The sequence below is a fragment of the Manacus candei genome, unplaced genomic scaffold, assembly GCF_025592945.1.
Source record: "Manacus candei isolate 608988 ecotype Guabito, Panama unplaced genomic scaffold, ASM2559294v1 h1tg000037l, whole genome shotgun sequence".
NCBI lineage: Eukaryota > Metazoa > Chordata > Aves > Passeriformes > Pipridae > Manacus > Manacus candei.
In genome coordinates, this window is record NW_026138085.1 from 10,102,335 (window position 1) to 10,115,356 (window position 13,022).

Below are 13,022 nucleotides of genomic sequence, written 5' to 3' on the forward strand. Positions count from 1 at the left end.
TATACCGTGGAGGTGTATTTCCCTAGAGATGCCCAGCTCCCAGTGTGTCCATCCCTGCTTTGCCTTCCTCTGGAAGGCTGGGGTTTGGGTGCTGTTGTAGCATTTGTAGCTGCCCTTCAAAGCACTGCTGATGGAGCACATGGCTCTCCTGGGTTGGGGATGTCTGAGCTGAACACTGGTGTTCCCTGTGCTCCCAGGGTGTTGGCAGAGTAATGGAATAGATCCTGGAGCACCCAGGTGCTGAGGTAGAGTCTGCTGCTGTGGTCCTGGTTACACAGGCCAATCTCAATTAGTTTGGGAAGGCTGGGGTTAAAGCATGGCCTTGTGGTGTGATACTTACTCTACTCCATCATTCTTAGGGATGCCACCATCATAAATATAAAATAACATCCATAGCTATGGACTTGCTGGAATGCAGTTTCTTTTCTAGTCTAGTGACAGAAGTCTAATCCAGTTAAAAGGACCTAATTGAAAAATACACCTGAATGAGCATATGTGCAGGAAGAGCAGCTTTCCAGAGCATGGAGCACTTGGGTTTGCACTGTTGGCAGTCTTCACTTTTCCCTGAATGGCTTACCTCTGGATTAGGGGTGCAGTGTCGTGTGAATGAGTGGTTTATTTTACACCTGGCAGTTGGCAAGAGGCTTCCTAAAGAACAAGAAGCAAACTTGTGAAACCCGGGTCAGACCCTTGTGAACAGTTCTGCACTAAATGAAGCCAGGCTTCTGCATGAGACCACTGATATCAGGACTAGTGTGTTCCCAGCTGTGACTACTTCTTAATGCTCCTACTCTGGTCTCTGCATTAGGACCCTGCCAAGTGTGGTGGGCAGCTCCCACTCCCAACCTCTGTTGCTTCTGAACTGAGATCTATAGAAACACCTAATTGTTCTCTGACCTCACCTGTGGTTTTTGTTGATGGCTGTGGATTTGAATTCAATTGAATTCGATATTCATCCTGATCATAATGCCCATGCCTGCACTAGAGTGGTTCTGGAGGGAGCAGTTTTTTCAGCTCATGCTGCCATCCAGCCCACCCTCTTCCTAATCACTTTTGGCCAAGTTATACAGATTGATTTGCACTGGAGCAGAAATGTTCCTCTACTGAGAACCGACTACCATGTCTTTGGGATCTCTGCACTATGAATGTCCTCACTGCCCCTCACACCTGTTGAGATTTTTAAAGATTATCATCTTTCCCCTAATAATTGACCAGATATTTGGGCATTTTGCTTGCTGCGCAAACTACTGTCAGAGTTTATGGCTGCATTAGTCTAATGCTATCCCAAGGTATGACTGATGGAGGTCTGCACTTCCTCTAGGCAGGGCTGGCACCAAGATGAAAGAGTCTCAGCAAATATAAAAATAATTTATTTTTTTAAAGTGTACAACGTGCCTGATAAACGATGCAAATTTGAACAGAAATTCTGAGACCATGTAAACCAACTATTTTTCTAAAGAACTGTATAAACCAACCCCCATGACATTGAGACTGCAGCATGAGATGGGGGTTTTGAGTTTGTTTTTTTTTGGGGGGAACTTGAAATTCTTTGTCCCCCTTGCTGCAGTGGTTGTCTCCATCAGGCAGTAGTGACAATAGAGAACAACTCTTGCAGCAGGAACAATTTCTCCTGGATTTGTGGAGGAAAAGGCTGCCCTAGGACCCTCTGCATTCGGCTGATGAAGTCCTCAATCTTCACCTGAACGTCCAGGTTGGTGATGCTGTCACTCTCCTGGAGCCTGGGCTTGGCTTTCTGAACCATCAAGTCCATCCGGTCACTGAGGGAGCTCCGCAGGTGCTCTGCAAGAGGAAATGCTGGTGGAGAGAGGCAGCACACACCAGAGCACAGCATGCCAGAGCCAGCGCTGTGCCGAGTGAGCAGCAGTTGGGAATGGGGCTCATCCTCTTGCGGTTATCCCTGATGCTTCTGTACAAGACTGAGGGAAGAAGGAACTGGCCCCTCCTGGAGCTCAGTCTGCATGTGGAGAGAGCCCAAGAAATGGGGAAGGGGCAAGGCTTGTAGAATCCTTTTCTCCTGTGTGAGTGGCAGAATGGGCAGCTGCAAAGGAGTCTCCAAAGAGCTCAACAACAGTAACATTGCCTAGGGCTTCAGGGAGAGTAAGACTGCACATGTGATGGTGGATTCCTCTGCATTCTTTCATGAGAGCCTTAACCCTGGGCTAAAGCAGCTGAAGTTGAGAAGGGACTTGAAGAATTTTCTGGTAAAATTACTTTGGGGAGTTTTAGGGAGTGTTTTGTGACTCTGCCATTCTCCTGGGATCAGAAATGCTGTTCTTTCCATGGCTACTGTGGGTCGTGCTCCCTGCCCAGTTTACTAAGTGCTGAAAGTGTCCTGGGTTTACCAAAGAGAGCATCCAAAGGAGGCTGTGAGGATAGTGAAGGGCTTGTAGGGGCTAAACTTGGCAAAGTAAGTTGGGTGCTCTGACTGATGCAACATCACTTCTTTGACTGCTGGGAATAGTTACTAGCATGGACAGAGGCACATGGTCTGACTCAGTGGCTGTGAGCTCAAGAGTGATGAGAAAGGAGGGGAAGGGAATTTGGCAGTTCTACTGCAGCCTCTTGATGAGGCCAGAACAAGCTGCTTACCCTGTATTACACTTCGGTAACTCATCAGCAGCAAACTCAAGTACTGCAGCATCTCATCCCACCTTTGCCACGTTGCTGTTTCATCCTATGACAGGAGACAGTATTTGATTATTAGAAGTTTTCTCAGAAGAAAACAAGGCAAAGGAGAAGTTGGACTGGATACCTCAAAATGCAGCAGCACAGAGAAGTGGCTCAGGAAATACAGGATTTTCTCCAGAGACATAGATGAGGTTGAGGGCACATCAGAACTGTGCTGGAACAACAGCTCTAGCAGTCTGCAGCGCAGGAGCTGGCTCTCCATGGTGTTTAATAACACTTCCCTGGAAGACAAAAGGGATTTACTTTGGGAGAGACAGCACAGCTTGACCAGAGACGACTGCTCCAGCATGTTCCTGGTGTGCTGCTGGTGCTGACCCAGTGGGGTGACTGCAGGGGCTGCTCAGCTGTGCCTTGGAAGGAAGACCACCAGATGTGGTGAGAGACCTTTGTTATGTGACTTGGCCATGGCTGTGTTTTCATCCTCAGGTGTGACCTGTGGCAGCTGGAGGTCAGTACAGTCTGTGATGCAAACTGAGCTGCTTCACTTCACCCTGCCCAGCAGCCTGTGTGGCAGTGACCCATTCCTGCTGACTTGCAGGGAGCACAGCCAAGGAAGGGTGATGTGGGGTCAGGGCCAGCCGGATCTACATCTGTCCTGGGCCAAGTGACAGCTTGGTTAGACTCGGTTTGGCTTGATTAGACCTGGTGTGTGCACAGAGTTCTGCTGAAGGGGTGTGAAGGGCTGCCTGCTGGGCATTGCAAGGGTGGGTTTGAAATGCCTGTGGATCCAGTGGTCTTGTGTTTACACCAGAACCAGTCAGGCCCTTGTGCTTTGGCTTCAGATACTGCATTTCTTAGAGAAGCAAACAAAAGGATGTCAAGGCAAAGCTGTAGGAACTGCATCATATTTCTGACAAGCTACCTGGTTGCCCAGGAGAATCAGTGACGTGTTTGCCAGTACTTGACTGTGCTGATGCACAGTGCTGCTTTTCAGACCCTCTTTACATTTTTAAGGTCACACAACTTTAATATGTGAGAAATTGACTGTTTTCAGCAACACACCGCCAGGGTAGATGTGTTCAGCTAGTGATTTTGTATCTCCATGGGAGATATAGCCATGCTCTTGCTGGCTGGCCTGTCTTTCTGTACCCTGTAGTACTTTGTGCATCCGGACTCATGTAAATTGGGAATAAGACCATTGCTCACACAGGCAAATGCTGCCTTGCATGTGCTTGTCTCACCTTTGGCTCCTCAGGGGGATATTCAGTATAAATGGGAATATCTCATCTGCAATCTTATGGGAGCTGCAGGTGGGAGATCTGTCCACTTCCACTGCGATGGACAACATCCGCTGGAGCAGGAGCATCACCCTGTGTCAGAGAGACAGTCAGCACTTGGACAAGCTGCTCCTTGGCTTGCCAAGTAAAGCATTGGGGATGGCCCCTAGTTCAGCCTTGTGCTGTGCAGCAAGGGACACGGGAATGCAGTGGGCTAGATTTGGTGTCTCTTGGTGGCTTTTGAGTCTGATGCTCTTGCAAGCAGAGCTAATCCCCAGATTGATCCTTGGGAGGTCTTGGGCTGTACTGAGTGTTGGTGGAGCAGCACGGGGTAGCCTGAGCTGTAGCTCAAGAGCTCCAGCCTTACACTATGTGCAAGAGGATGATACTTACTGAGCCAGTCTCCTATCAGGTGACAGTCTTTTGCTCACCAAGTCTATGTCTAACCCGAAGGAGAACCAGCAAAGCTGGTCACAGGTACAGCCTGGCTTCCCTGACCTGACAGGGAGTGAGAGGCTCTGGCTTCTCCTTGACTTGGGCCCATGATAATACCAGTAAGGAGTTAGCACTTTTGGGGCTTACTTTTGGGCAAAGAAAGCTGCTGGAGCCTGTGTGCTGGCTAGACTTGGTGCAGATGAGCTGTGTTCAGCCCTGGCTTCTGCTGAAGAGGAGGGAGTTTCTTGTGGCTTCTCCTGGGGCTGGCAGAACCCGACTCCTGTAATAGCTGCGACCAACCATTTGACCACTTCCCTAGGACAGAAACAGGAACTTTAGTGGGGATGGGCATGATTTTGCTGTGTTCTGACCTCTGGATCCACTTGGAGCTTGAGGAAAGATCCTGACAATGACGAGTATGTCCCACTCACTTAGAGTAGCTCTGTAGAGCAGCTCAACAGAAAAGCTCTCTTGATTTGTACACTTGTCCACAGGACTGCAGCCTCCTTAATCCTGTCCTGAGCAATGCAAATCTGACCTCATTCCTGGGAAAAGCCTGCTAGGTTGCAGCTGCAAATGCCTTGCATCCTCTCCGGTGGTTTGCTTTTGTAAATCTCCTTTATATTTGGCCCTACACTTCCCTCTGTCTCCCAAGTTTGCTTCTTGTAAAATCTGAAAGTCTGACCTGGAGTCTCGACAAGTGTTCCCTGAGCCCCTGCCTCAGTTTGTGGTTAGAGAACAGGGAGAAGGAGGTGTCCCTTACTTGACATTGCTGAAGCACATGTCACACGAAAGCACTTTCTTGGCAATTGACTTCTGCAGCAGGTGCAACCTCAGATTCTTCTGCAAGTCGTCCTCCAGGGTCTGCACCACGTACTGCAGGAAGAGGAGCCGGCCAGGGGGCTTCTCCTGAGGGCACATGGAGAGCGTATGAGCCTGAGGGAGCCACTGGGTGAGGAGCACCAGGGAATTTGGCTGTCTTAGGAATGGACTGACGTACATGACTGAGGAACAGCTCCAGGATGGGCTGCTAGGCTCAGGCAATGCCCTTATGGGCATTGCAGGACCTGTTCTACCACTGCGCTAGCGCTGTGACCCAGAGTCTTTATCTGTTGCTGTACCTTCTTCAATGGGACAACCTGCCTGCAGCTGTGCAGTGGGTCAGGGAGCACTGAGGATAAATATGAGATACCCAACTGGCACTTGCTGCCCTCAGCAGCTGCAATAAACCTGCACATTGGACTGGCCTGTTCTCTGCCACATGAGGTCCTTGGGCAATGCTTACCCTCAAGCACTGTGTCCTGGATGATCCCTGCCCGATGTGACACACACGGTGCCAAGTACCTGGTCCTCCATGATGAATTTCAGCAGCGTCCAGTCCCATCCCACTGTGGCAGCGTTGGCTGGATGGAGCCTGCAAGGACAGCCCTGTCCATTTGTGCTGAACTGCCTGACCATCTTGCTGGAGGCACGGCACCCCCTGGCCCTTCCCCAGCCCTCCCCAGCCTCACTTGCTCAGGGGCTTGACCTGCCTTCTCCTCTCCATTTTTGCTCTCAGCCTTTCTCCTCCCCTGACCCCATTAATTTTTGGAAAGCACCTGGCTGGGGCTGTACTCCATGGAAATGCCCAGGACTCCTAGGCCTATGGCCTCACAAAACATTGTTTCTTTCTGTGGGAACCCCTGAGGGAAGTGAGGGAGCTGCTCCAGGCACTGACAGCCCACGGCACTGCTGCAGCCCAGGGAAGGCACTTCTGCCATGTCACAGGAGTGAAGAAGGAGATCTGCACTTTAGGGCAAGCCAAACATGCTTCTCTGTCCCTGAGAGCTCTCTGGTGTCATGGGCTGCCCCTGTCCCACCCTCAGAAAGCCTGGGGAGTGCTGGCGGTGGCAAGAGGATCATCCTGGGTTATATGGGAAATCACTCCTATGAGTGAGCCCCTGTATGCTGGGCAGACCCCTGGGAGCAGCCCCGGGGGCACCGGGACAAGGGGAACACCTACATTTGGATCTTCATCAGCAGCATGTAGGTGTCCTTCAAGATCTCCTCTTCATGGGCATTCAACAGGACCTGTCTGATCAGGTGGGAGATGATATCTTTGGGGGGATAGTGCTGGCAGGAGACGAACTCATTCAGGAGATGCAAGGTGCCCTCCAAGAAGTTCTCCTCCATGGTGGTGCGCACCATGCTCAGCTTCCCTCTGGGGATGAGCTCAGGTTTTTGCTGTGTAGAAGGCAAGGCAACAGGTCAAAGCCAGCTCCCCCAACACAGAGGAACCCAGCTGTGATATGCAGCCCACTGTGAAGGGAACTGCAATAACCAGAGCCCCCAGCTGCCTGGCAAAGCTTCCCACAAAGGGCAAAGGGAGCAGGGCCTGCCCTTGCTACATCCTCCACCACAGGGGCTGCTCTGAGCAGCCTCTAGCTGGGCTTGGCAGTGGCTGCTCTAAACCCTGTTTACCTGCTGTGTTTCCCTGTTGGGTGCTATGCCTTGGAAGAAGAGGTGCTGGACTCCACTCCTCCTGAAACTGTGCAGTTTGTCCAGCCAGGCCTTGCTGTCACCATCGCTCCTGGCTGGGGTCGCTTGCTGGGTTGGTTCGTGTGGTATGTCATTTGTTTCCAGCAAAGACCCTCGGGCCTTCCCTGGGGTCGTGGGAAGGGTTGGGGCAGGGCTCAGCCTTGGGGGAAGGTCCCTTTCCTGGCAGAGGTGGGGAGGCTCTTCCTCTGGGCCATCAGCTTTCCAGCTGCTATTGCTGTCCAGGCTGGGGGGTGCTGAGTCCTGCTGCATGCTGGGCAGGGAACTCAGGTCACTATTAAAGCTGGTAGCACTGCAGTCCTGCTCCGAGCTGCAGGAGCTGTGGCAGCTGGAGGCAGGAGAGAGGCAGCTCCTGTTCTCCATGCTTTCTGCTGTGTCCGTGGTGGCACTAGGCTTCATGGGAGTGCTGTGCCAGGATGGTGCAGGGTTTGGCTCTGCCACTGCCTCCATTTCTTCCTTCACGGTGGAGCAGAGCTGGGGATGGGACGTGTGTGCTGCTGGGGCAGCAGGCGCAGTCCTGGGGTCCTGGTCAGCACTGCAGGTGCAGTGTAGAAGGATGCAGGTGTCCTCAGTCACGCTCAACTGCACTGGGTCTGTGCTCGTGTCCTCACAGGTCAGATCGATGATCTCCTGTGGGGACAGAGAAGCAGTGTCAGTGTCCTTCCTGTCAAGAGCCTCTGCTATGGTGGCACTGTAGCCCCAGTCCAAGAGGGAAAAGAGGCTCATTGGCACCAGCCCAGGGAGAGAAACCAGGGGCAAAGACCCCATCCAAGGGGATGGGGCAGCCTGTGGGGGCTGGTGGCTCTGAGCTCTGGGATCAGCTCACCCTGGCAGCACCACTGAGCCTGAGCCCAACCCTGACTGAGGCTCTTCTTCCCTGCTTTCCCTGGGATTCCTTCTTGCAAAGAGCCACCTTCTCCTCCAAATGCCTCTTGCCTTGGGCCAGAGTGGTCCTGGCTGCTTGCTTAGCTCCCTCCCATGATGAGGAAATGCAGGTCCTGCTGAGGTGCTGAGGGAGGGCAAGGCAAGTACAATGAGCACTCCTGTAACCCTGTTCCCAGACACTGGCAGGAGCAGCACAGGATCCAAACCCTGGCACCTTTTCTGTGGCACAACCTCACCCACTATGAAGACAGGAGTGGCAGGGAACAGAGCTGCCTCTTCCTCTTTGGCATCAATCTGGAGCTACAGCAGCCCTGAGACTTTGGGGACTCCCACTCAGGACTTGCTGGGTGATGCAGCACTCGGTGTTCCAGGAGCAACAGGAGCTGGCAGGGGAAGGCAGCTGTGTCTGCACTGGCGGCAGGCAGGACACAGCACTTCCCAAGATCTCGGTGTGCCCAGGAGGGGTCACAGCCTGTTTGCTCTTGGGGAAACAAATCCCCCTCAGCGTCTCAAAGCAGGGAACACGGTTAGCGGACAATTTAAGTCCGTTTTTTTCCCCCGACTCAGACCTGCTGCCTTTCCCAAGGAGGGCTCCTGGACGCTGGAGGAGCTGTGGAGGGCGGCAGGCCGCGGGGCTCCAGCCGGTCACGGTAACCGTCGGCGGCTGCGGAGCTGCCTCAGGAACCGGGACAGCGGAGCGGGGAGCGGGACGGGCCGTTCACTGAGGGGCTGAGCCTCGAGCCCTGAACCGCCACCCTACCGGGACATCGTCCCCGCACCCTCCGGCGATAAAGGGGAGAGGAGTAGGACAGGGTACAGGAGCAGGACAGGGGAGGGGGACGGTACAGGGAGAAGGCGGCCCTGGGGAGAGGGGTAGGACAGGTGAGAGAGGCGGCAGCCGCCGCACCGCATCCCTGAGCCAGATCCCGCCGGGGGCTGAGCCCTACAGGGCTGGACCCTCCTCGGGGTGCAGCGAGGGCATGTGACGCTCCATGGTGGGGACCGGCGTTTTCTGGGGTGGGGGGAACGTTGCCGAAGAGGCTGGGACCGCTAGGGGGGTGCGCTTGAGGGCCGGGGCTCCGCCGGCCACAGGTGGCCGCGGGGACCCGAGCCCGTCTGGGGAGAGGCTGGGAGGTCCCGGGGGTCCCCGGGAACCCCCGGCCGGGGCTGCACACCCACCCCTACACTGCCCCGAGGCTTCTTGTCTGCGCTCGGCTCCCGTCCCCGCCCGCGGTGGACGCGCCGCCATCTTTGTGCGGGGCAGCGGCGGCCCCGGACTCACGGAGGGGGCGGGCAGGGAGCGGCGGGGGCGGCACGGCCGGGCCGGCGGCGGCGAGCGGGCGCCCTCCGAGTCCGAGTCACTGAGGAGCACCACGGTGTCGTCCATCCCGGCGGCGGGCGGCGGCTCCGCCCCGCCCGTGGAGACGCGCCAGGCGCGGGGTGGCGGCGGAAGTGCCGTCGGGCGCCGGGGCGGGGCGCGGTGCCGGCCCCGCCATGGCGGTGTCCCCGTACGTGCAGGCCATGCAGGAGCTGTTCCGCGCCAACACGCGGAGCCGCGAGTTCCCCGCGCACGGCGCCAAGGTGCACTCGGTGGCCTGGAGCTGCTGCGGCCGCCGCCTCGCCTCCGGCTCCTTCGACAAGACCGCCAGCGTCTTCCTGCTCGAGAAGGACCGGCTGGTGAGATCCGCCGGCAGCGGGCGGGCGGTGCCGGGCGGGTTGGTACCAGGAGCCCTTGGGCACCCTGGGCCCGGGTGCTTGGGCATATATGTCGAGCCGGGGGGTGGGTCCCGGTGGTCAGTACCGGGTACTCGGTGTGCGCCGGAACGGGAGCATCGCCAGGAGGCCCCGCCGGCCGGTGGCAGGGAGCCGGGAATGGAGCTGGAGCGGGAATGGAGCTGGTGCCTGGCGAGGAAGGCACGGAGCCTTCTCCATCCCGGCCGGCCGCGGGAAGGAGCGTGGCCGGGCTGGCGGTGGCGCTCCGGGCTGGGTTCCCGCCCCATCCCGACGGGGATGCAGTGTGCTGGGATGTGGGGCAGGAGCGGGAGCAGCACCAGGCGCATCCTCACGCTGACGGCTGTCCTCTCCCCCCAGGTGAAGGAGAACAACTACCGGGGCCACGGAGACAGCGTGGATCAGCTCTGTTGGCACCCCAGCAACCCTGACCTCTTTGTCACAGCGTCTGGGGACAAAACCATCCGCATCTGGGACGTCCGCACCACCAAGTGCATTGCCACTGTGAACACCAAAGGTGAGCCCCTGCCTTCCCAGGGGGCTTCCCAGGTGGGTCCCGGCAGGACCTCAGCTGTGTGGGACCCACCCACAGCGGCACAGAGCTTTGGACCTTTTGCTGGCTGCTTTATCTTTGGGTTGCAGTCATCATATAAGGGCTTATTTACTGCGGAGTAGGGACTGGAGAAACTCCTGAAATACAGTGCTGACCATTAAAATGTTCTGTGTGCTTGTTTCTGGAGTCTGTGGGCTGTGAGGCTGGAGACTGGGGAAAAAGCATGTTTACAGGGAGCTATGATGGAAGTAAAAGTTTGTGTGGATTCAGAAAAACAACTATTTGAGTTCATGCACTGCCTAACCCAGATACCACCTCTGCCCTTGGAAATATCAAATTTTGAATTGTTGGGGTTGGAAATGGCATTGTAAGATGGCATAACTGCAACTTGCCTTGTTTTTATCCTCATTTAAAGGTATTTGTTGTTGGCTTCTGCTTTTTCTGGATCTCAAAGATCACTGGATCTAGAGGATCTTTGGATTGACCTTGTGTGGTGATTGCTGTGGTCCCATCTTGGCTGAAATGAGATGTGGTCCTACTGTTTTGAAGCTGTACTTCTCATAAGTTTTATTTTCAGTAACTGTCTGTATTTGCTGGACAGCTGCCATGCAGGGTTTGTGTGTTACACTGCAGGCCTGGCAGTCTTTCTTATCTGGGAATGGTTTGGAGTGGAAATGGGACCTGCTGCCTTTCTGTCCCTTCAGGTGAGAACATCAACATCTGCTGGAGCCCCGATGGACAGACCATCGCCGTGGGGAACAAGGATGATGTGGTCACCTTCATTGATGCCAAGACGCATCGCTCCAAAGCTGAGGAACAGTTCAAGTTTGAGGTGAATGAGATCTCCTGGAACAATGACAACAACATGTTCTTCCTCACCAACGGGAATGGCTGCATCAACATCCTCAGGTAGGTGCCCGTGGCTGCAGGTGGGCCGAGTGGCTGGGCTGACTGCAGTCAGGCTGCAAGTGCCTTGGCTGCTTTTGGGAGACTGGAGTCCCACACCTTAGTGATCCTCAGCCCTCTGGTGGGAATGGAGCTGAGGTTGCCCTAGTTCTGGGCTGGGCTCCCTGAGAGGGACCCTGATGCTTCACCTCATTCACTGGACACTTGGTGTTTCCTACCCTGGCTGGGTTTGCTCCCAGTCCTGGTGTGCCTTGTGCCTGCCCTGCTTCAGACAATCCCTGTGCTCCTCTCACTGCTCCCTGTCCTCTCCCTTCACCTCTGCAGCTACCCAGAGCTGAAACCCATCCAGTCCATCAACGCCCATCCTTCCAACTGCATCTGCATCAAGTTTGATCCCATGGGGAAGTATTTTGCCACGGGCAGTGCCGATGCCTTAGTCAGCCTTTGGGATGTGGATGAGCTGGTATGTGTGAGGTGCTTCTCCAGGTAGGTAGAGCTGTCCCAAAGCTGTTTGCCCCCTCTCTGGGGACCATGTGCGGTTGGCTCACTGTCTGCTCCCCTTGGTTGCTGCAGGCTTGACTGGCCTGTGCGGACTCTGAGCTTTAGCCATGATGGGAAGATGCTGGCGTCAGCATCAGAAGATCACTTCATTGACATTGCCGAGGTGGAGACAGGTAAGGGTTTTTTCTTGAGGAAGAGCAAGAAGGGATCAGATGGAGAAGTGCTGGTGGAGCTGGGAGGGCAGTGGGTGAATCTGTCTGCTAAGGAAGAGCTTTGCTGTGAAGAGCAGAGCGCCATGAGGGGGAGCCTTTGCCTCGTTAGTCGGTGGCAGACATGCTTGTCATGTCTGAGCCTTGTCACTGGGTGATTAAAAGGCGCTGGAGCAGCAGTAGTGCCGGAGAGAAGAAGCAGGTGCTTGGCACTTGGGCAGCGAGCAGTGGAGGCTTTCCAGGCTGACATGGCCCCTTTTCCATGCAGGAGAGAAGCTCTGGGAGGTGCAGTGTGAGTCCCCTACCTTCACAGTGGCCTGGCACCCGAAGAGGCCACTGCTGGCCTTCGCCTGTGATGATAAAGATGGCAAATACGACAGCAGCCGGGAGGCTGGCACCGTCAAGCTCTTCGGGCTCCCCAACGACTCCTGATGAAGCTGCCCCTGGGGAGGCAACACCTGCCTACTCTTGGAAGTGGGAGCTTAGTGTAGATGGGGCAAGGAGTTGGCTCCCCTCCTTGGCAGCCTGGCAGGGCTGTGACCTCGGGCTTGGCTCAGTGCATCCTGCTCTTGGGAGCATTTGTAAATAGGCAGCTGTGTGATGGGGATGATGGGGGTGCTGCAGGCCCCCCCTCTGCCACCTCCTCTCTGGAGCATGGGGAGCTTGTTCCAAAGGCAAGTGGCCAAAGAAAATCAGTCGCTGGAGGTGGCTGCTGAGGGGCCTTCCATGAGAGGAGCTGCCCTCTGACCAGTCTCCACAGCAGTGATAAGCTATGTGACTGTCCCCTTGTCCCCAACAGCCGGGTGGCGAGGGCAGCCCTGGGAGCACAGCCTGCCCCTTTTCTTCCCAGACATACCATGTCCCTTCCCTGTGCTGGGGCAGTGAGGGGATGGTGAAGGGATGCAAGCTGGGAGACGTTTCCCCAGCTGGGGCTGAGTTTTTTTAATACTTGTTTTTTTCTAATTTTGATAAATTCTCTTCCTTAACGAAGGTGTCTGTGGCTCCTTGCAGGGGGGAGAAGTGGGTTGTTGAGTTGCTCTCCCTTCCCCTGCCTCCTTCTCTTGGCCATGGCAAGGCCCTGGCTGAGGGGTCTGTCGAGGGACTGTCCCCCTTGTCCCCACTGCCTGTCCCCGCTCCCCCTGTCCTGTGCTGTCACCACACCAGAGGGCGCTGTGCCTCCACACTGGCGACAAGTGACAGCGGGGACACTGCTCAGCGGATGTGGGGGGACACCTGCAGGGCCCTGCCCGGCAGCACCGCATGTGCAGAGCACGCTGCTGGTCCCACGCCACGGCCACCAGCCCCGGGCAGAGCCCTTCCTCGCACCCCTGCAGGGGTGAC

At 55.6% G+C, this 13,022-nt stretch overlaps 2 protein-coding genes across 5 annotated transcripts; one reads left to right on the forward strand and one right to left on the reverse strand.

Annotated features, from left to right (window-relative positions):
• Positions 1-1,354: 1,354 nt before the first annotated feature.
• SIMC1 (SUMO interacting motifs containing 1) lies at positions 1,355-9,187 on the reverse strand. 4 transcript variants are annotated; one of them, XM_051793427.1, is made up of 10 exons: positions 9,064-9,187; positions 6,822-7,526; positions 6,364-6,584; positions 5,706-5,775; positions 5,125-5,270; positions 4,509-4,676; positions 3,891-4,019; positions 2,774-2,930; positions 2,611-2,695; positions 1,355-1,800 (listed from the first exon to the last, which is right to left on the reverse strand). In XM_051793427.1, the coding sequence occupies exons 1-10, from the start codon at positions 9,166-9,168 to the stop codon at positions 1,580-1,582; spliced, it is 2,007 nt and encodes a 668-aa protein (XP_051649387.1). In that variant the 5' UTR covers positions 9,169-9,187; the 3' UTR covers positions 1,355-1,579. The 4 variants fall into 4 exon arrangements, with proteins under 4 accessions (XP_051649387.1, XP_051649389.1, XP_051649388.1 ...); XM_051793429.1 differs by lacking the exon at positions 9,064-9,187 and adding an exon at positions 8,957-9,057 and having other exon boundaries at positions 6,822-7,523; XM_051793428.1 differs by lacking the exon at positions 9,064-9,187 and adding an exon at positions 8,351-8,469.
• On the forward strand, positions 9,180-12,679 carry THOC3 (THO complex subunit 3). The gene is made up of 6 exons (XM_051793430.1): positions 9,180-9,458; positions 9,873-10,029; positions 10,770-10,974; positions 11,296-11,457; positions 11,545-11,645; positions 11,950-12,679. Exons 1-6 carry the CDS (start codon positions 9,276-9,278, stop codon positions 12,111-12,113), a joined length of 972 nt encoding a protein of 323 aa, XP_051649390.1. The 5' UTR covers positions 9,180-9,275; the 3' UTR covers positions 12,114-12,679.
• Positions 12,680-13,022: the final 343 nt, after the last annotated feature.

Coding starts and splice junctions, on each gene's coding strand:
- THOC3 (XM_051793430.1), top strand. CDS start 9,276: ATGGCGGTGTCCCCGTACGTGCAGGCCATGCAGGAGCTGTTCCGCGCC. Junction 9,459..9,872: donor TGCTCGAGAAGGACCGGCTG/GTGAGATCCGCC, acceptor CTCTCCCCCCAG/GTGAAGGAGAACAACTACCG. Junction 11,646..11,949: donor CATTGCCGAGGTGGAGACAG/GTAAGGGTTTTT, acceptor TTTTCCATGCAG/GAGAGAAGCTCTGGGAGGTG.
- SIMC1 (XM_051793426.1), bottom strand. CDS start 7,664: ATGGGGTCTTTGCCCCTGGTTTCTCTCCCTGGGCTGGTGCCAATGAGC. Junction 2,931..3,890: donor ATCCCCCTGAGGAGCCAAAG/GTGAGACAAGCA, acceptor TTTGTCTTCCAG/GGAAGTGTTATTAAACACCA. Junction 1,801..2,610: donor TTACCGAAGTGTAATACAGG/GTAAGCAGCTTG, acceptor TTCCTCTTGCAG/AGCACCTGCGGAGCTCCCTC.